The sequence below is a fragment of the Pempheris klunzingeri genome, chromosome 13 (genome assembly GCF_042242105.1).
Source record: "Pempheris klunzingeri isolate RE-2024b chromosome 13, fPemKlu1.hap1, whole genome shotgun sequence".
NCBI lineage: Eukaryota > Metazoa > Chordata > Actinopteri > Acropomatiformes > Pempheridae > Pempheris > Pempheris klunzingeri.
The window spans coordinates 18,127,653-18,151,176 of NC_092024.1; the positions used below are offsets into that span (position 1 = coordinate 18,127,653).

Below are 23,524 nucleotides of genomic sequence, written 5' to 3' on the forward strand. Positions count from 1 at the left end.
ACACATTCCTCTTTCAAGTAGAAGTCCACACACTTGTGTAAAGAAAGACTCCAGTAAAAGGAGAAGTACTGGTTCAGCTTCTTTACTCAAGTGAAAAAGAAAAAGTACACACAAAGGAAAATCTTGGATAAAGTATAAAAGTAAAGCACACATTTCTTACGTGTCTCTTAAATAAGACCACAGACGGGAAATGTCTTGCTGGTTTAAATCTGCTCCGCTGGCAATGTTGGCTGGTACACTTTCATCCATGTCGCTACTAGTTCTCTCTCCATGGACGTCACATTCACTAGAGGTTTTTTCTCAGCAACTGAGTCTCCCTGTCTTGTCTGTTTTGTCTTGTTAGGTCTGTCATGCGTGATATGCATCACTGGATACACCAGGGGATTGTATTTTTTATGTGTTACTTTCTCATCCATTTAGGTTGAAATTGGTTTTGATGTTGGGAAGGTGTGCAATGATTGAAAACAATATTTTCCCTCAAATGCATTAAAACTAAAGTAACAAGCCGTTTAACTTTAAACTTAGTTGAGATTGTTGAAAACTAAACCTAAATGAATTTTGTAAGGGATTCATAGGCATTCACATTTAATACTCCAGTTCAGTTCTGGATTCAGATATGATGAAATGCTGTTGGACCTTGTCGCTCTGTGTGTTAACAAACAGGATGGCTTTATGTGTGAGTGTATATAGGCCATACAGTATAAGGAGTGCTGGTCCGTTGTAACTCCTGGGTGCCACTTAAAGGATGAGATATTGATTGCCGCACAAACAGCTTATTTTCCTGCTTTGCGTAAATCAGTTTGTGATCGACGGGTCCCGGACATGGAACTGTCCATGCCATTCAGGCAGCTTGCAGGTTAACCTTGCTTTCAAATCAGCATCAGCTGTTTCTGCGGGAGCATTTATTAGCAGTGGATATTTTCCAAACCTAATAATATTGCTGGTTGTCTCTGTATAGCATGCCTGAGATTGCACAAGCCCAAATGATTAGTTTTGCAGCGGCACAAATCGCTTGGAGGTAGATTGTCAGAGAAGAGAGCAGGAGGTCCTCGGGAGGAAAGCATTCAGTCCTCCGGCTATTTAATTATGAGGGCGGCAGACCCCTGGGTGCATGGCTTCATTCTCCCACAACAGTGGCTCACTAACAAACTCTGTTGAGTGCCTTTGATTGATCTGAAGCCATTTGATGTGGCCGTGAAAAGACAAAGGCAGTGACAGAAGGAGGGAGGAGGGGAGAGACGAGGGCAGGTAGGAGGGGAGGGGAGGAATGGAGAAGCAGGAGGAATGGAGGGAAGAAAGATGGAGGGAGAAAGAAGAGGACGGGCAGTGGGATGTCAGCAGGGAGAGAAGCGTGGAGACAGGGAGAGGGAATGAGGGATGAGGGAGAGCAAGGCGTAGATGGATGGCTGGAGGGATGGGCAGTGAGAGGGGTGGGGATGCTGGTGTCTGTCCTGGCACAGCATTTTTCTGCACACACAACATCCACACAACTATAAACAGACCCTGGAGGTGCATTGGGCTGAGCACGCGCACGCATAGAAACATTTACACACGAGCCCACAGTGAAACACACGTTTTATAGTGTTATTAGAGCTTCCACAGTATCAGGGGAGCAGAGATGTGGATGTATTTGCATAAGTGGGTATTATGCTCTGAGCCAGTGGACAGTATCGATGGCTAAAGTAGATAAGATGAAGCTTTCAATCTCTCTCTACTCTGTTACCACACACAAACTCTCCATTTATGGCTTTACTCTCTTTACACTCTTTTTTCCCCCCCTCCTCTCTTTCACTCTAGACAGATTCCCCTTCTCCTCCTGCTTCCTACTCCGTCTCCCTACAAACACTCTCACCAGCCAAACACATTCATCCTGTAAATTTGTTGTGCAGCTAACATTTTCCGCTCCCTCCAACTTCTCCCCTTATCTGCTTTACTTAACTCCCAGTGTGAGAACTTTTTCAATTATCCCTTCCTCTACCTCTGAGGGTTAGGGGCGAAGGCACTGTTTTGGCAGGATAAAGAGTCCGCAGAGGAGAGGGGGAGAGTGGAAAAAGAGGAGGATGGAGGGGAGGGAGGGAGGGATGGGAAGTTGAGGGAGAGATTCCGCAGTGACTCCGTTCCAACAAGTCATCTTTCATTTTTATGACTTCAATCAAGTGTCCTTGAAGCCTACATATACTCAGATCATGCACTCTTATTCAGATTGGAAGGCTGGAATACCTCTAAGTATAATACCTGCGCAGCCCATTGTGGGCACAGATTTTAATGACTGTCGCTCTAATACTGTCATTTTTTTAGCAAACAATGTTCTATCCCTGCTCTGCTTTGGCACAAATACAAAAATGAACATCTCTCTCTCTCTCTCTCTCTCTCTCTCTCTCTCTCTCTCTCTCTCTCTCTGTCACCCTTTATTCTCCACCTCTCTCTTTCTTCCACTCTCACACACATACAGTCTCTTTCTTTTTCTTGGCAGGACACCACTGCAGTTTGTCACACACTGTGCAATATGGTAGAGATTGGAATCACTAAAAGAGTATTTCTATTTCTCTCTGTTTCTCTCTCTGTCTCTCTCTCTCACTCTCTCTCTTTCTGTGTGTGTGAGGGCCAGAGAGAGAGAGAGAGAGAGAGTGTGTGTAAACTTGCTGAGGAAGTAACCTTGCCCAGAGAACTCTCGCTTCAGAAAGTCAACTGTCACCTTTATATGTGTTCCAGGACAGTTACAGAGTTATAGGAGTGTGTAATTCCATCTGTCGGAGTCTACCTCACTGGGATGCACTCTGTGTGTGTGTGGTGTGTGTGTGTGTGTGAGCTCATCCAAGAGCGCACACAGCAGGGCTGCCTCCTGTTCCCTCAGCCATTCCGATTCCTTGTCCCATTTCCATCCTTCTTTTTCCTATTAAGATTTCTCTTCTCCCATCTCTGTTTCTCCATCTCTCTCGCTTGTTCCTCTCCATTTCCTTATAACTTTCTCTTCTTCTCCTCTCTCCACCACCACATCTTGGTCTATGCATACACCATTTTCATTTTCCATATTTGTTTATACAGTACCACCTCTCTCCCTCTTATCGCTTTCCTTCCCTACTCATTTCCCACCTGCATGGGATTGCTGTTCAGAGCCATCGAGCCCAGAGCTTGTAATACCCTGACCAGAGTTATTTAGCCGCGCTATGACAGGTAGGGAAATGAAATCACCACTTGGCTGTGTGCGTGTTTTTCTTTTCGTTCCCCTTTACTGTTTCTCCTTCCCATTTATGAGACCTGCTGCAGGGCTATTTTTAGTCGGCTGCCACCTTCTCGCTGGCTTGTAAAACCCGACCACCAGACGTCCACTTAGGCAGAAATTCTCTATCATGATTGCGGGATTGATGAATGATATTGTTAGCTGCAGTTTTTGCATGGAAAAAAAACACTCTCCCTCACTTTCTCTCTCTCTCTCTCTCTCTCTCTCTCTCTCTCTCTCTCTCTCTCTCCCTCCCCTGTATGGTTGATCAATTTTTATAACTACTTTGGAGAGGGACTCAATCAAAGCAGACTCTCCGCTTTGAGCTGATAACTGACAGATGATAAATTGATCAGTTCACTCACATGCATGTTACATTGCTGTGCATGTTTTTAATCATGCTCGCAGCTTGGCTCCAAGGATTGCAATATCCATCTGTCTGCTCATGGCTACTTTGGTCCAGACCAAAATATCTCAACAAATATTGGATGGATTGCCATGCCAATTTTGTATTTTTGACTGAAATATCTTCAAAATTATTGCATGCATTGCAGTTATATTTGATACAAGCATTCGTGTCACCTTCAGGATGTGATTCCCTGAATTTTCTTCTAGTGACAGCATCATGTCAACATTTTAATTTGTCTAGACGTTTGGTATTTAGCCATATAAAACTAATTACATTCCCATCAGCCACAGCTGTACTCTGTATTTAGTCCTAATTAGCAAATGTTAACATATTTGCATGCTAAATGGAGATGGAAAACATGGTAAACTTTGTCCGTGTGAAACATCACCATGCTAGCAGTGTCATTTTTAGCATGTTAGCGTGCCGATGTTACCTCTGGGCTCAATGTGGCTGTACACTCTTATACTGTTGATTAGAAAAGAGAATCCATCGTTTGTTCATAACGCTAAGTGAAACAAGTAAAACTACATACAGGTGGACATAGGACATACTAAAGAACATTTTCAATTATGAGATGTTAAGATTTATATCAACCACAAAGTTAACATACAATCAGAAATTTGCAACATTTTTTTAAAATATCATCTGTGGTCATGCAGGTCTGGAGAAACTCCGGAGAGGTGCTTTTGTGGGTGCAGCCAAAGGACTGTTATGCTTTTGCTTCCTTTGCCGATCCTTCATTCTCATGTCATGCACACAGTTTGTATCCATAAGTGGGAAGTTGGTCACCCTACCACTCTAACAGAAAATGGTGGATTATGCTCCCTGTACCTCTCCTTTAACTCCATGTTTTGTGCCCAAACAGAAAATGGACCAGTGGTTCCGATTCCTGAGTTCTCACATTTCATTCAAAACATTTCACACTCTCTGAAAGGATCCCCTACCAGTCCAAGTCCCACAAAACTCCTGTGTGTGGATCGATTATTGCATGCTTTCGTAAAGAAGCGGGTGTCGTAGCCTAGAGATCAGAGAAGCAGGTTCGGATGTGATGGTTGCTGCTGAGAAAATGTGGGACAAGTACAGTATAAGGTGATTTTTAAGCAAATTGGTGGAGACTGGTAGGGTGCTGCTGTGGAAGTGCCTAACTCTGAATGTGAAGTAGGGTAGATATGACAAAGCTCATGCATGGTTCTTGATTCCTTGGAAAAGAAAATTACATGAGAAAAAGACACTCTCCAAAATTGCTTTTTTTTGTGAACAAAAATATTCCTGCTTTTCTGTAAGTCAGAAAAGCTGGTACCCTGTAGAACCCTTTTTTTCTTGTGAGCACATCATTTCCATCTGCAAATTTTTTTTCCAAGCTCAGGGGCCCAGCTGAGGTGACAGATTGGTCCCAAGGAAAGGACAGGCTGCCTGATGTTCAAGAATGGAAGACGTGTGAAGTTCTGATCCGTAAATGTCATTTTATCTCTTGGCTATCTTTCAAAAAATTCATTCTTTCTTCATCTCTCTTAAGAGAGCACACACACTGTCTCATATTCTCTCTCTCTCCCTCATCTGTCAGATGCTTAATCTGATATTAAATGTACTCCCAAATGCTACACTACCCTTCAGAGCCCCCCTCTACCTCTGGGACACATGCATACCTGCCAATGACACCCGCCCCCCTCTCTCTTTTCCTGCTACCGCTTTCATCCTTTCTTAAATACAGGGACACACCTGCCAAAGACATTGATTTTTTTCCCCACCTTCTCTTTCGCTAACTCTCTCTCTCTCTCACACACACACACACACACACACACACACATACATATACCCTAGACCTGCCAATGCCACTAAGAGCCTTTTCCCTTTGAGCAGCCTCCCTACAAATGTCAGGTGAGGTACTGGGGGGTGAAGGAAGAGGAAGGAAGTATGCTGGGGGTGGATGGGGATTGAGAGAGAGATGCATACATCAGACACGAGGAGGATTTCACTTTTGCGTGAAATCACGTTATCAGACGGGCACAGGGTATGCCAGCCAGGAGAAGGAAGCAGGAGGAGGGGGGATTGAGAGACAGCAGGGGAAAAAAAATTCTAGACACTGTAGGCTTTCATATCCTGGCCACGGAATATAATACATATTGAAAAGCGTAGATTTTACATTGATGAATTATTACTAGGAAGGCTCACATTCTGTGCCCAGGACTGTTTAAGTTGTTCATTTGGATGTGGATGTGGTCCGGCCAACAGGATTGGGTGTCAATTTCATGGTTACTTTGTCTTGTACACCAACCTAAGCTTCAAAGAAATGTCTTAGATAGAAAGAGGAGCGTATAATCGTTAACATAATATGCGCTCACACATGCTCATGCATATTATATACAGTGTTGGCATAATCTCCCCTTCTGTGACGTGGATGCATGCTCGAAAGTGCTCACACTTTTATTGTATGGCCATCATATTAGACACAGCATTTCATGTGTGCTTGAATCACACACATGTACAATATGGGTAGCACAGACAGAATATGTATTTAAAAAGAAATATGTACATGTGGCTTTCACACACAATGTCAAACACTCATATTCTGCTATGTGCTATTTATTATTTTGTGATTTATCATTTTGTATGGGTAATGTTAATTATTCATTGCATCTGGCAGCCCACAAATATCATCCCAGGAGATTAATATAAAATGTATCTGTCCCACTTCCTTGCCCACATGCACATGTGCCCATAGTGTACCTGACGCAGAGCAAGAAGCCTATTTACTATGCAGGAGAACCTCTGACAAGACCGAAGACCTAAAGTTGAGTTAATTAAACATTAAGCATTAATCAAAATGAGATCGTTAATCTCGACACGATTATCTGTGATATTTTGTAAATTATGTGTTCCTCCGCAGGCATACTGAGTAGAAGGGGACACACACTCGAGCATTCACACAGGCTGACAGACATATACACACAGTGAAGAGAATTTGTATAGCCCAGTGTGTGTGTGTGTCTGTCTGTCTGTGTGTGTGTGTGTGTGTGTGTGGGCCGATAAGCCAGCGCTCATTGCTCTTTGATGCCCTTTACATGTTTCAATCAACATCAATCAACACTTAGAATGCGGCTCTTCATATTAATTGAGACTGAAAAATGCAGCTGCAGAAGGAGGGAGAGGGAGGGAGCACATTCACAGATCAGTGGATATTGCTTTCCATTCAGTAACATAATAGGGTCAAATGTCATTGTAGACCACAGTAACTTTGCTGACCTACGCACACCACACACACATACACACACAAATCCTACAGACCCACAGCTGCTCCCTCTAATTGAAAGATCACACATTACGGAGGTGTTTGCCAACTAAGGAAATTAAGTTTGGCTCCTAAAAGTCCTAGTACTTAGGAAGATCTGACTCATGCAATCTTTTTTATGAATCTAAATTGGAGGTGACTTTGTAGAGTTTTAAACCCTGAGCTGGCATTTATAGAAAGATTATTGCGGTTTCTTTTCCCTTTTTCTTTTTCTGCTCTTCAGCTTTGAGAAGCAGAGCCGTAGTTATCACCGGGTTTTGTCAAGAGAGTGACTAGGTCTGTGGCTCAGAGGCGAGTCTGGGCCTTATCACTGGCTGACTTTGTTTCTGGATATGTCTGTTGCCTCTTAGCCTATGCACTCGAACAGAAACACACACACCCTTCCACATAGTGTTGACACCCTCTCATACACCCAAGCAAACATCGAAGACCTGTGTTTTGTCATACATGCATGGACACCCTGGCACGTTGTCTCACACACAGTCATGCATGCCTACATTTAATGCAGAAGTTACAATCTAATCCCTTTATTTTTCTCTGAGCTGACAATAGTTGCTTCGCTCTAAATGGGCCACCCTTGCGCCTTTGTTGATGATAACACCAAGTTATTTTCCACCACTATGAGCTGCTCCAATTACACCCCCTGGCTACAGCAATAATGGCAGATAAGTGATTAGGACCTAGTGCAGAGATTTACCCCATTTATTTGATGCAGCAATTAATACTGAAACTGAGGTAACAGAGCCAGATTAGTGACTTATTTTTTGTGTAGCTCAGAGGGAAAAGACCAAATGGCCAACAATGGTATAGTGATTGCATTTGTACATAAATGGGGGGGTCTTAAAGTCCTCTTGGCTTAGAATCATGTGGATTCTGCCAAACATTCTCTTCTGTGTTTTCTACGACTCTGCATCCAACACAACTCAGCCAAAAGCCAAAATAGCGTCTTATTAAGGAGGAACTGCAGTCATGTCACCGAGATCCACTTCAGTTCGAAACTATACTTGTTTGCTACATTACATTATATCTACATTATACATTTACTACATGACAGCAGTCATAAAGTAGCTTGAGGCCTTTTTTTTTCCTTGAGGTGCTCCATGTGCCTCTGTTTTTAAAGCCTTATTAAGTTGATACTATGCACACATGGTGCATATTTCTAAACAAATGTGTGCATATATAAATTACCAAAACTGACAAACAGCAAATCAACCAGGTGCTGGGTAGTGTTCTCAGTGTTTATTTTCTCAGGCTTAAGGCAAAATATAATGAAGCTGGTTGAATAATCTGCCAGACATTTGCCTTAAAAAAATTTTTTACAAATCACTGTTTTAAAAAGCGTACACCACCATGCTTAAGGTTTGGTTAGGGAAAGATCACAGTTTGGTTAAAATGACTAGTTGGTTAGAGTTCATGAAACTTTCTGTACTTTTATGAATGGTGCTTTGTGGACTTCTATTTGACCTCTATTAGCACTGTGAGACAGTCTTGAGTGGGTCCCCATATTGTTTCATGCACACGCAAGAGGGCGCTCATGGGGACATGGGTGACGTTATACACAGTCCTATCAATGGTTTCACACTATGTCACTGATCGACAGGTGGCAGTGATGCACCAAAATGTTTTGCAGTGCACCAACCAAAGGGAAGAAGAAGACTGTAAGCAAGGAAACAGATATAAACTGAGCAGTTTTTAAAATGTTAATTCAACATGTTTGTTTGTCACAATGCAATTTGGTTTGTAACACTGAATGTAAGGTAATGACGTTTATTTGTTCACATGAAAACTCTACTTGGATCAGAGGTCTTGTCACTTTAATGTAAACATCTTTGTTTTTGGGAATTCGCTGAAATAACACATGCTGTTGTTTTTGTTGGGAGGACAGTCTGTGTGCCATGTGCTGTGTACCTGTGGATGTAAACAGGCCCAGAGCTAATTTTTACCCAAAGGCCCCCTAGTGGGTTAATTAGGTCTGTCTATCATATGTGCATTTGTTACCAGGTGCCAATGAACAGGGTTTGATATAATAACAGGTCAAAATTAAACAGGGAATATTGAAGTATTCCTTTGTGCTTCCGCCTACCGTGAGCTTTGTGTCTTTGATGCTGGCGTTATGAATAGCAATGAAACAATAGTACATTATCGTCTTGTATTTAAATCTACCCATGCGCCTTTTCAAGGTTGCATAAAGGTGGCATCTGAAGAGAGAGGCTGGTGCGAACAATTAGTCCTCTGTATGGAGGATGTGTCATCAAAATGGCTAATGGCATATTTACAAGGAAAACGGGGCTCAGGGGCTATGTTAAGTGCAAAGTTCTTGTAATATTACTTGCAATTTTTTTAATCTGTATCATCCCCCCAGAGTATGTTAAGTACACCACTTGAGCCCTGAAAAAAATCCTTGTTTATTTAATGGATTCCTTAAGTGAGCAGGGCAACAGTGTATTATCCTGTTGAATACATCAGTTACTTTCACCATTTATGCATTTAGATGGTGCACAAATCTGGTGTGGCTTACTGTAAAATCTGAAAATGAGCAGGTAGGGATTTACTGTTTGCTCCTGACAGGAAGGAGAGTAAAACTGTGCCCATATAACAGTGGTTGCAAAAACATGAATTTATAAACTCTGGTTATCTGATAATATCTGTAACCATTGGGGCATTCTCCCTACTTTTTTACTACAGCAACAGGAAGCATAATGCTTGTTTCCTAACAAAATCTCAAGGTTTACAATAGCATTCTGAATGCAGGTGAGCCTTACTCTACGGAGGCTTGACCCTGAGATCGACATAAGCAGTGAGTGAACTCTACTCCTCCCTCTGTTCGGATGAATAATCAAGCAACCTGCAAAAATACGACTGTTTATGATTACCCAAGGAAAAGAAACAGAAAAAAAACCATCCTGAGAGATATTTACTGCATTTTGAAATCTGCATTTGACAGCTGCACTGCTGCTGGTGTTTATGTTTTGTTGTTTAGGCTCTGATGAAAAACATAGTGTGAGGGTTGCATAATCATAGTGCAGCAGCTCGTGGGGAAAACAGCTGGCAGTCAAGGTCACTTGTCTGAATCCCACAATATGTTGGTGTGAATGTATGTAAATGATTGAACACTTTCCTGACCCTTATAAATGTCCATTCTACTGTCCTTGAGCAAGGCACCTACTCCTGTCAAGGTTAGAGGGATGTGCTTGTGCTGTGCAGCTCTCTGAATATAGCTGTGTGTAAATGTGTACGTGTCAAAGAACATGCTCAGCAAAACATCTCAGGATAGATAAAGGTTTAAATATAGATATTACCGTGGTAGCTGCTAAAGAAAAATGTCTACATTTATCTTGAATTAGTGCTACAGCAGCCAATGTGGTAAGTAATACTTGCTTGAAAGTTATTCATTTGAGAAACATTAGCCCAGTTTATTCGCAGTTTACTGGCAGACTGAGCTAATGACAAGCCAGATGCACAAAATTTATGTGCGCCTGTGCCTTATGTTTGCCCATGTGTCTGGTTGGGAAAGCCAGTAAAGGAGAGCCTAGTCTTAAAGGGAAACCTGAGCCTTTTCACAGTTTTGGCAGTTGCTGCTAGTGGTAATCATAGAATTATTAGTTAATTGCAGAGATTTAAGAACATTGAAAGAAATTTGAGGGGGAGTTAAACATAGTCAGTTAGACGTTCATACAGGTTTAAACAAAGTAGCAGGTTAGCCCAAACGTGTTTGGGAGAGAATACAAAGGTAAATTCTTACCAAAAGTGACCACACTATCCTCAAACAGTTTGCAACTTCAAGGGTTTACTTTGACCCAATACACTTGATATTGCTATGTAGTCACATAGTTTACCATTGCATTGACGGATTATTACAGACATCATGTTCCCAGATAACGGCAATGTCTCTTGCAAGCACAATTATTTCTTAACTAGTCCAAAATGATGAAACTGAACTGGCATTTTCCAGTCGCAGGGCATTCATTGCAGTCACACTGCTTGCATCCGTTTCTATCTGCATCTGTATCCATGTCCATGTCCCCAGTTTTCTAATACAGAGCTCATGTCCTTTGAAATTACTTTCCCTGAGCCATTTTCTCGAGCCTTTCTCTGAAAACTAAAGTTGACGCAGAGAACAAATCAAAAATCTCAAAGCGGTTCCCCTGAGGGTGGGCGGAGTATTGGGGTACCGTTCGGGTACAGCAGCACACCGCAAGGACATTTTCTGATGGATTTCATTTCCTTATAAATTCTATACATTCATCAAACAAGCTACACTGTTTACTTTGAAAAAATGTATTCAGAATGACTCATGTTTATGATAATACTAATCTAAAATGTGCCTCATGTTGATGCGTAGTAGGCGTCTTTTTTTTTTTTTTTTTCAAAATGGTTGATATGGGATGGAATGAAACTCATCATTTCCACATATTCTGCAGCAGCTACTTCTGTAGGTTCAGCATTGCATATTTGATCATCTAGCTCCAGAAGCAGGCTGAGACCAAACAACATGGCATCTGTGCCCCAAATCAGCTCACCCCAAATGGCCCCTCAATCGACTGGAACTCATAGTCACATTGGAGAGATACTTCCTGCTGCTTGTCATACATATTACCCCAGATTCCGATTGGAGTCTAATAGTCTTTTTGTTCACTTCTTCTGTCTGTCGCGTCTGCTCCCAAATTTTTCCCTCTTCTCTAATTAGCCCCTTTATGCTCACTCTTGTACTTGAAATCGTTCGCTCTCTTCCGTGCATATTCATCTCCTTAGCCTCTCTCCCTCCGTCTCTCCGTCATCTCTCTCTTATAGAGATGGATGAAAGGGGATATCAGGGAGTCTGGGTGGAGAGCTAAGCTGATAGGCTGAATCAAGGCAGGTCATTTACTCACCGCAAGCCCATCCATCCTGGAACCCACACATACCCCCTCTGTCACACACATACACACACACACCTTTGACTCAACACACACTCTTGCACAAACACACTGGCACTAAATGACTTCCATCTCTCTAGGTGTATTATTTCACTCCTGGGAAGTCTGGTCTGAGTTTCAGTATTCAACACGACCAGAACAAAGGGATCTTTTCCATTAGGAAGTTGTTTGGTCACACATCTGGCACACACACTCGGCAAGTTAAGCACTCACAGAAATGCACACACACCCAAAGACTAAGAAATATCACACATATTCAGACACGCACTTGGCGCCTAAAGCTCTAGACACCTCATTACTGGCATGGCGTGCTTTCACCGCTGGGGTGTTGTGAATAAATGTGTTCCCCCTGAAGTCTAGCTGTTTGTGGCTATGCTCCCCATGGGCAGACTTTTAATGACATCATGCCACTCTGCATTTATACTTGGGGAATTGTTGGTATCATTCTCCCAGTAACTAAATAATGTTGCCGTCTCATTGGTCCAGCTGCCTGCTGGTCGAATTACAACCCAGCAAGAAGCTATTTTTTACCCTGACAGCCTTTGCGGCAGGCCCAGAATACCCAAAACAGCTTATTTTACCCCCAACATGATGGCATGATTATTCCAAATGCTTGACGCCATCTCCAGCAGGTTAGCAAGTCAGCGAGAGAGGAAGATAAAACTGGGCTGCGAGAAGGGAGAGAGAGTTATGATCTAGAAAATTGTGGTGATGGAAAACCAGTAGAAGGTGATCACGAAAGAACAGGCACAAGTTGCCGCTCCATCGTTCAGTATGCGTTATTGACAGGTGTGCAACGTAATCAGAATACGGCATGTATGTGCTACTGTAGCACGGATGGATGAGTCAGGGGAGAAAATGCGATTACACTAGCAATCATAACTCAGATTAGCCTTCCGCTGTACCTCTCTCCACTGTTCAACACAGGAATCAATCACCATCACATTCAGTACGCCGCCTCATATCACACACAGGGCCGCACCAAAAGGACAAATATTATTCTCTCCGGCAGAGAAAACAACATTGTCTATAGAGCAAGGACAACAATCGCTCTCTTTAATAAATAACGGCAGCTATTATGATCATAAATAGTGAGGGGGCCAGAGGCTGTTTGTAGGGGGGAGGATGATACATGAATCCATTCAGCATATTTCTGCTATGGGCTTGTATCTCTGCAACTGAGGGGATCAAAAGAGCTACTGACAAAAGAGGAGCCGATGCAGCGTGCTGAGATGACAGCCTTCACCAATGCTAGCAGTGCACTCAGCACTAACGCTGGCTGACTAGAGACCTGACTAACCAGTCCAGAACAGCACATTCAGTACCCCTGCTGTTTCCTCTATCTGATTATTATTGATGACATCAGGACATCCGCAGGCCCGCAGAGTCTCATTAAATCAGAAGTCATCTGATAATGAAAGTGAACACTCTGCACTGGATTACTTCATTTACCAAACACTACAGACTAGAAGGGAGGAATTTGCATACTTTGATATGCACTTGCATTTTATTAATTCCCTTTGGATTGCCATTTGATTGAACTGTGTGACTTGAAATCATGTTGCAAAAACTTCTTCTTGGGTAATGTACAAAGCCCAAAGCACTTGTGATCAGTCTGTCTGAATATGTGTGTCGTAATATGTGAGTGCGTGTGTTTGTGTGTGCAGGAGTAACAATCATTTTGGTTTTCTCACTTCTCCAGTAGCCTGCAATGCTCCAGGGGGAAAATGCTGGTGTGCTCTGTGTCTTGATCATTCAAATTAATTTGATGCCATGCTGAGAACAATATTCCATTAAATGGTTTGTAAATCACAGACATTCACACACATATACACAGACACAATCACGCACATAGCACACAAATTCTCTTGCAGACAGCCGTGGACAGAAGTACACTGTATACGTGTACACATGTGCATATTTTTACACAAACACATCCACCCTCCCGCGGTTTGCTTGACGCCGATGTACAAAACGAGTGAATCCCATTTTCTCTCAGCCTTTTTTTTTGCCATTCAGAATGATCCCCATAAACTCAAAGCCTGGAGGAAAAGAGGAGACATGGCCCGTCAAGACTTTTATAGCTTTTCCCACAATCGCTCAGGACTACAATGGTGTTTTTATGATGTTACTGTATAACCTCCCTCTCCCAACCCGCCACACCACCACGGAAACTAACAAGGTCCTTATGTTTAATGGACTCAGCACAGTCATACCTCCAGCAGTCACCAAATTGTCACTGCTACAAGCAGCCTAAGCAATGAGTAACTATTTTCCTCTAATCAAACCTAATGCGAAGTGTGCTTTACACTTTTTGCCTGCTGTTTCATCTCGCTCCCCCATGGGCAACAATCTCCTGCGTGCTTTTCCGCTTCATCACTGTATGGGAGATGGTGGGCGGAATTGGATCTAGTCAAGGTATTTGCATATGTAATTTAGCAGTGACAATCAGAGAGACATGGCTCCATCTCCATCAACTGTTAGCTGTGAAACAAGATTTAGCCCCTCTTTCAATCTGCGGCCAGTCCTGTGGTGGCGCCTAATAGTGTGTATCTTACTGCTTATCACTCTGTTTCTCTCAGCCAACAGGCTGTTATGCTTAGATAACCATAGTCATTTGCTGTGTTAAGTGGCTGATTGCTTCATAGTTGTGCTTTTTGCGCATGTGTGAGTGTGTGGCATACTTTCATGCATGTGCAAGCACGTAAATGTAATTTGCCACCCCAGCCTGTGTGTCTATTGCAGTTTGGAGCTTGTGTGCTCATTTGCGCGTGCACCCGTGCCGCACGTGTGTGTAACAGCACCAGCCTCTTTCCCCCACCAAGCTCAGCTTCACTACCCAGCAGCACGACTGAGTAAGATTAAAGTCACCCATATTACACTTAGTGCCAGGAGACGTGAGGAAATTAGTAGAAAATTAAACAATGCTATTTGCATACAATTACACAACAGTACAGCAAACAGCTCGCTTAGCCAGCGTCTGGTCACCTAAAGAGCGCTGCTCAGCGTTGCTTCATTAACTATGTAAACAACTTTGCTGGCCTTATTCAATCTCAGCTGTTTATTTGGATTGTGAGACAAAGTCAGAAAAAATTACACACATTCAACAATTTCTTTATTTATTATGTATGAGCTAATACAAGCATATAATGCTAGGAGCTCCAGTTTTACTCCATTAATAGGAAACCAGTTCTGCACTGCAGGCTGGATCCAATTGCTTAGGTTGGATTTAGATTATTTCACATTCGGATGTGATCCCGCATCTGCTGTGACATTTCAGTCTGACATTCAGGTTACGAAACGCTCAGGTTTCATCTCAGGTGTTTGAAATGTAAGACTTGCACCCTGCTGAGAAAATCTTTCTCTGTCTTGCTCAAGACACAAGCACACAACCATCTCTGTCTCTCTTGCTCCTTTCCAGCTACACACACAAATTCAGATGCAAACCATCACCTTTTACCTCTTTTCACAAATACGGATATTAAACCACCTATCAATTTCTCTTCCATCTCTCATCTCAAACATATATTCACATTCGCGCACCGATCTCACCAATCTCCCTATATTTGTCTCTTCGCTCCCTTCATCCTCCCTACATACAGCCAGCTCACCTGGTGACAGTGCTGGTGAAATATGAATGTGTTCACTGAAGTGTTGTTGTTTGGAGTGCAGCCCTGACCATGAGCTTTGTTTCTGGGCTGAATAGGAAGCTAAGCAGCCATTCAGAGGCTCAGGCAGGGGACCACGCTGTTGGATGTAACAGCGAGGACAATTCAAAGCAGGCCCTCGCTCTCTCCACCGGCGCTTTGCTCGATGCAAATGATTCATGAGTGCAATGTTAAGCCTGACCGGGGCTATAGTGTGCTTTCACAATATGTCAAGCTGCAGTAAGTTAAAGAGATCCCTAGCCCGAAGCTGTGGAGGGAAGGACAAGAGGAGATACCAGTTTTTCAGAGCTTCGGCTTACATCTTTGGCCTCCTTAACCTCCCTCAACCACCAAAATCCTCCAAGACACACATGCTCCCAGGTCCCACCTCCTTGCTTTTGACTCCAACTTGCTTTTAACAAGCTCTGAAACTGCAGGTGTTACTGTTCCTTCTGAGCCCTCCTTTTTTTCCCCCCGTTTTGGCACCTTGCATTCAGTTGCACGCCTTCGAAGTGTTGATACTTTTCTTATGGAGGCCTAAATAAGGAATGAGCTTAGTAACTGGGAGCTGCTCCCTCCTGTTCTGATTCAACGCACTCCTGTCGGTTTGCTTACTCCACATTGCCCAAAGATCTCTCCGGGTTTATGCTCAAGTATTCACACCACGGTGTGTTTGTACTGTATCTGTGTGTTCTTGCACGGGTGCCTGTGTGTGCTTGTTTGTTTGTGCTATTGCATGTGTGCTTGTCCTCGGTCTGTGTGTGGGGGTTTCGGTGCATGTATTTGTGCAGTTGCAATGTATTTGAAGACCTGAAAATCTTGAGGCCAGTGCGTCACACAGCACAATTTGTTTAGTAGAGGCAGTTCAGTTCAAGGCCCCTAATTTGCAGATGTGTAGAAAGGGGTATGGATTTTGCATTTTATACCGGAATAATGCTGACATTCCTTTTAGCTGGGCTTATCTTGGATCCCTAGTTCAGAGTCTTTGTAACCTTGTGCTTGCGGATGGAGCTTTTACCTGAGAATAGAAAAAAGATAAGAGTATACAGTATGAACAAAAATACACGTGCACACACACGCATTGGAGGTCTTTACAGGTTGAAAATGTGTAGCTGCTTAGAGAAGACATCAATTACATTCCTAACCAAGCCTGAAAAAGACCTGTGTACTTTAGAAAAACATCAACCTGGGTCTGGATTGACCTGAGCAGTAGAGCTGGACTCACACAGCACCATGGCTGACAGGATCAAGCCTGTTTGTGTTAAGCTGTTCCCTGAACACTGCACACATAGACATGCTTCTGTGAAACTGCCAATACTCTGCAAACTTTCCAGTTCCAGACCATGCAGCCACCTTTTATCTTGTCTAGACTGTGACATCATAAAAAAAAAAAAAAAAACGCCTGCATTCCTCTAGAGATCAAAAGTCTACTCAGGTTCCCTAAGGTTTGCTGAAAAAAAAAAAAAAGACATTTTAAATTCAAATGTCCGATAACTGCAACAACAGAGTTGGCCCCGACCCAAGGCAAAAGCAATGGACGGCCAAAACAAACACAAATTCATGCAGACAGCCCCAGTGGACTTGAGGATCTGTCGTAAGCATTCACGCAGTTATCCAGACATACACGCATACATTACACACATACGTTGTATCTGGTGTGTCACAGGGATAAACACTGATTCTGCCAGCTTGTTTTTAAGACGTGCCGGATTAAGCTGAAGCGATGACTGGCAGGGATTTCATTGTTCTTGATACACTGAAATACTATAAGATGCTACATGTGGGATTTTGTCATTGTTTGATCGAAGATCATTTCAGTCTGTTTTGAGGATGAGTGGCAAACAGCTTTTTATTAGTGCTCATAAACAATGGGCACTAATAAAGAATTAATAACACATGAAGTGTGTGCATGCGCATAAAAGGAAAAGGTATTGGGGCTTACCATGAGCTTTCCATCAGCGGCCAGCTTAAGAAGTGACCCGCTGAACGTCCAGCGCAAAAGGCGTTCAGTCAGTTTTGTTGGTCAATGGGCCACAAGAAACAATCTAAAAATAATCAGCTTAAAGAGGCATTTGGATAAAAAACAACCCTGCAATTGGCTTCATTAATGGGAGCGTGTTTCTGAAGGTGAGACAATGAAATAAGATCTGGAAGTCCAGTTTGAGTAACAGATGAATGTGTTTGAAGTCTAAATGCCCAAACATGGGACAGCAGTTTATAATATTATGTGGCAGAATTTTACCACATTGGTTTATCTTTCAGTGTGAGGTAAATAGTATAATTACTCTGTTCAGTCGCCCAAAGTAATCTACTAGCCATGTATGCTGTCCAACAGAAGTTGAGTTGAGTTAAACTTTTTTTGACTGAAAACACTGCCTTTTGTGTTAGCACCCATACTGCAACGTGTCCTGAGGCGGATAGATTTCTACATTCAGTGTTGTTGTCTGTCTTAACATGGCCAAGCAGTTCTCAAAAATACACAAGTAAGCAAACAAGTGTGAAGTGTGGGCTCTCAAGCAGCAGCTCACCAAAGCTCCATGCTGTAACACTATGCAACCCTCAGAGTTTCCATAGAGACGAAAAACTATATAGCAAGGTGAGGTTTAATTACATTAAGATACAATTAATGGCCACGTTTTGTTTTTTTGTGCGCTGCCCAGGGCAATCCGAAAAGGCTTTGCACACAGTGTGCAGGATGCTTTTGCGATAGCTGCGGCTGAGGACTGACTGTATTTCGAGGATGTTTTGTGCTGATTTTCTTTATATACACTTATCTCGTGTGCATGAAATCATTAAAACATGCATGAAATAACATTTTGTGCACAGTGTAGTAACACATGGCCTCAATATATATATTTTTTCTCTCTATGGCCGCTCCAGGGTTAATATGAGCCTAATGCTAAACCTAATACAGCCAACTGATCTTTTGGTTGAATCCACACCAAGCTGTAGGTTTATGTTGACCACTTCTTAGTGATCTTTCTTATTTGATGCTGCTTTGTGCTATTGTTGGTGAAAAATGACTTTGAACAAAACTTTTGTAGAAGGTAGTGAACATCACATCTCGACCTATAAGCACAGCAGAAAATGCTCTCTTTGGAGTTATTGCTCTAATATATCACTGAAATTAATTGTGCCAAAACGCTCAAATGCAGGCATGAAGCGACCGCAGTTGTAATAGGCAATAACTCCAGTGATGGGCTTTTTTTAAGTTTCACTGGGTCCACTTTGGTGCTTGCCACGTTTGATTGCCCACAGAATTTTTGAATAAGTCCTTCCTCCTCTAAGCACGACAGCACAGCGCTTCCCAATGTTATGGCCTGGAACTCTCCATGAAAAGTTTCATATCACCATATCTCTTCGGAATCACATCACGCATCCCACATCTGCCTCCTCCATTCACTCTAATTTGCCTTCTCTCCTAACAGCAGCAACTACAAATACAACCTCTACAATGCTCTGGTTGGCTCTTATTATGATTCTCACGTACTCGCTCTTGAAGTAATTCTACTGTTGTGCTCACTGTGAGTCACTCTGGATAAGAGCACTGGCTAAATGCCTCAAACGTAAATGAAATTGTCAAAGAATCTCTCAAAAAGTCAAGCAAATTAGAAGTCAGCCATAATTGTCAAGCCAAGAGAAATGATAAAATGATGTTGGTACAAAACAGCTGACGTGGCTGTGGGATGTACCACAGATGAGCATTATTACAATTAATTTGACACTTAGTGAATGCAGCTTGAACACCAGTGAGAGAATCTTACTTAATATATCAGAGCGTAATTTACAGCTTTTTGTCCATGCTGCACACTCATCTGCTGTTTAGTCTTGTCACAATGTCCCATTTTTGCAGCTTTTGCAGTTTTATATGTACTTTATTAGCATCATTATTTATTAGCATCATAACCTGACCATATATTAACATTTAGCCGTACATTAATATTTAAAGGCACAGATTAATCTTACGCGGACAAAGTCCTATGAGAGCAGATATAGATTTCCATACAAGTATCAAAAGCTGCCTTGAGGCTCTGTTTTGATATTCTGTCATCATATTTTTGGGCCTTTGACAAAATATGCATCTTGTTAGTTTCATTCCTGGCAGTAACATGTTGAGTAATTCTCACACCTGTAGTACACACCACATTCCTATCTCTGTTCCTTTGTGCCACCCGCTGGCGTCTTGCCAGCGGCCCCCTCCCACCCATCGCCGCCACCTCCGCCATCTTCCTGGCCCCCTGTTGAGTTCAAACGAAGAGACCTACCTTCAGATGTCCCCTCACACACACTCCTAGCCTCTCTCAGGGGAATAAATACATAGACTGCATTAATTCATCCATTTATTTGCAGACTTCTGTCATTTTTTTTTTTATTTAGTCTCTCATGGGACTTAAGGACTTTCAGCAGAGGGTCGCTCTGTTTACTTTGTACTCCCGGGTGGGATATTTCCATTTGAATGAATGCATGCGTTTCTCAGTTGGGTTAGATATTTCATCTTAAGACACACTTGTGGGTGAGTGTATTCCACACAGTATGCACCTGCATGGATTTACAATATATCTACAAATTTAATTAAGTACTGTGTGCGTGTATTTTTTGGTGTTTGTGTGTGTGTGTGCATATGCACCTCTGCATATGTTATAAAGATGGTGAAAATGTATATGAATTTATGCCAGAGGGTGTTTATGAGCATAGTGTGCATACCTATCATCTCAGCTCAGGGAGGTGGTGCACATCTTAAGTCATGTTAGGCTAAGCTTTGGGCTCTCTATACAAAAGCAGTCTCCCCCCTCAACCTTGCCTGGAGCACTGATAGGATGAAAAATGGAGAGAAGCCCCGAAGGAAGGAGGGGGAAGGTCCATCTGTGAGATGCATTCAAGGACAACAGTGTTATCCATTTTGGAACAGTATGAAACAAGCCAGTGTTTTCAGTGGGGTTTGGAAATGCAGGCTTCGGGATGAACTGTGGATGCTACTGTTGTCTTGCCAAGCCAACTGTGATGTTGCAGATTAGATGCGAATCATTGACTCCTTGTTTGTATCAGCGCAACTCTTCTCAGTCAGAGTGAGAGATAATGAACAAATGTGACTGATTGTTTCTGATCAGTGTTGTCGTGAATTACTGCAGCAACAGGGATTGTTTTGCAGTACTGGTGCTCGTAAAAGCTGCGATTAATGTGAGTTATTCAGCCCTGAGGTGTTTGGGGTTGACTTTATCTATTAATCTCTGTTTTGATCTTGTTTTTCTCTCATTTCTTCTCCCCCTTGCTCCTCTGTCGTTTTACTTTTATATTTTCTCCCTAACCATCTCACTTCTCTTGTGTGTCTTTCTTTTTGCTTTTCGTTCAACCAATCCAACTTCTCCTTCCTGTCCTCTCTGATAGAACCGATTCCACCTGCAGATGTCAGCCCGTGTGCCTCCGTCGACCCTGGGCAGCCTGCTGCTGGCGGTCTTGCAGGGGAAAGACGGGGACAGGGACAGAGGAAGCCGTGGGGAAGGCAGCTGGGGAGGAGCAGCTGTGATCTGCCCAGGATGGGAGGAAGGGGGTGATGGGTTGCTATCTCACCTGCAGACGCACAGCGGCTCTACCTGGCATTTGTGGGACATCATCAACCTGACCCGAATCTCCGGGACCGGGGAGAAAAGAGGAGAGGCCAGTGAGGAGAGGAAGGAGGATCAGAGGGAAGAGGAGGCTTTGAAGATTCTCTCCACCCGTTTCCTTCGCTCCCCCTCTCCAATCTCCTCTGTTCTCCTCCTGGGCTCTGACCCCGAGTGTCTCTCCTCAGTCCTGCGGGCCGCTCAGCGTCTCGCTCCATCACTACCCGCACTGCAGTGGATCATGGGATATCCCTTGTCTCCAGATTCGCTCCACACTCTAGGAGGTCCTCTGGGGCTGTTGGCCTACGGGGAGGTCGGCCGCAAGCCAATCAGCTTCTACATCCGGGATGCTTTGCAGCTGATCGGCCGTGCGGTCACTGCGGCGACCATGGTGAGACCGGACTTGGCGCTGATTCAGAACATGGTGAATTGTTACGACAAACCAAACCGACATGAGCTGCCCTCTTCAGGACAATATCTGGCCAGGTAGATGCACACATGTACTGTATATGCACTCTAATTAAAAGGGACAGCTCACCCAAATTACAAAGACACAGGTTTGCATTTACCTCTAGCAGTGTGTAGCTATACAGATACTTTTAGCTCAAAGTGATATATAGTTTGAGGTGATATATCCTTGGTGTTTGGTTTATTTGTGTAATTATTTGGGGAAAGTGTTCTACAGGGGACGTGAAATTTGGTCCCATTTGACAATATTAGCAATTGCTTAGCCTAATCTCACATTGGGTGACTTTGTTTATTTCTCCATGTCATAATTTGTAACACAGAGTGAAGTACAGGGTGCTGGTGATGAGGACAAGACTTCAAACTTACTGTATAATTTTTTTGACAGTCTGGTCACTCGCCTCATCTGGACCAGTGAAAGAGAGAAGAGAGAAAAGAAAGAGAGAAAGTGAACATTAGCTAAACCCCTCTTGTTGGTATATTGTAGTATATTGAACACAACACTAGACAAGTGTAGTGCAGATTTTAATCAAAATATCAAAAGATTAGCAAGAGATAACGTGAGTGTATATGTGTTTTCATTCACTACCGCAAATAGGATTTGGTACATCAAGATAAGCAGTCCAATGTAGTATGCAGTAAGATGAAGTTGGTCAAATCTCAATTGATGGAAAACAAAATGCAGAAAACATGATGGAAATGTAGCATTTATGTTTGGATCATGTATTTTTGAGAAGGGCAAGGGTCTCCTTGTTGCTCCACACAGATCTGACGTTTTCATCTGACAGTATTTTTGCATCTCTCCGGTGGAGCGGAAGCTTTAGTTGTCACATGCTTTAGGCACATCATGATTTGTTTGCTTCATCTGTTTCCATTGCACTGGTAAAGATTTGGTCAAGAAAACTTCAGCTGAGTGCACGATAGAGAAACTTGAAAACATTTAATGTGTTGCTTTAAGTGACCTAGGATTTGTAGTGGTCTGGTCATGACTGGACGTCAAAATAGTCTACATAACCCCTATAGCCAGTTTTTTTTGTGTGTGGTAGTTTCTTGTAACGACTGCCGTTCATATAAGACAAGGTCCTAAAAGTGTACACGTTTACATCACCAAATGATATATGGAAGACACTGACAAGCTGCAATTAAATTGCTCTGGTGACACCACTAAATGTCTGTAAGCTCGTTAGGTTTCTGACTGACACTTTGGCATTTTTGTGAGGAGTTGCTGGCTCCACTTGTTGTACTATACGCTCCGGTTGCTGCCCTTGTCTGTCCTCTGCACCGTGGGGGTGGTGCCTTCTGAATTGTGCTGTCATTCTGGTGGTGGGGAGGAGGTCTTTATGGCATACAGATTCAAAGACTGACATGAGAGGGTTTTTCTTTTTCTCTTCGCTGTTGCTCCTGCTACAGTCCCTGCAGCTTTAAAAGGGTCTCTGACAGCTTTCACGGGCTCTGTCAAGGTGCGCCCTGTGATAACGCACACACACACACAGACGCAGAAAAAGAGCATTTTGAAATACATATTTAAGTGTAAACGATTTCACTTAAAGCAGAAAAAACTAAATCCTCAGGTTTGTACAACAGGACTCGCATACATTACAATACCTCTTAAGCCATATGTGGCTGATGCTGAGTGAGGCACCGAGGCCCCTTGCCATAAACTCACTCCAGAGTCCGCTCTGCCGGTTGACATGGATATTTTTGAAATGGTGCAATGGATAAAACAGCATGTATCCAACTTCTGTGGTCATGTGGTACTTGTGAGGAGAGGATTTGTAGTTTGAGCTTGGCCCACAGCAAATATTGAACGCACATGGTGCCTGCCAGCTGAGAGCGATCATCAACGACACCCACATAATCACAGGCAGGATTCTCACAGTGTTCCCTTCTTTTCAGCAGTTTAGTTGAGCACTGGGATGTACATAGCCAGAGGCTTAAACAAGCGGAGTGGGAAGAGGGTTACAAAGCAATAATATTG

The 23,524-nt window shown here is 42.9% G+C and overlaps 1 protein-coding gene across 1 annotated transcript in view; it reads left to right on the forward strand.

Moving 5' to 3' along the window:
* Window positions 1-23,524, forward strand: part of grin3ba (glutamate receptor, ionotropic, N-methyl-D-aspartate 3Ba) — a 62,337-nt gene that overhangs the window by 13,015 nt on the left and 25,798 nt on the right. Inside the window, exon 2 of the mRNA XM_070842527.1 lies at window positions 20,867-21,567. Within this exon, the coding sequence (XP_070698628.1) occupies window positions 20,867-21,567 (701 nt within the window). The remainder of the gene's footprint in view (window positions 1-20,866; window positions 21,568-23,524) is intronic.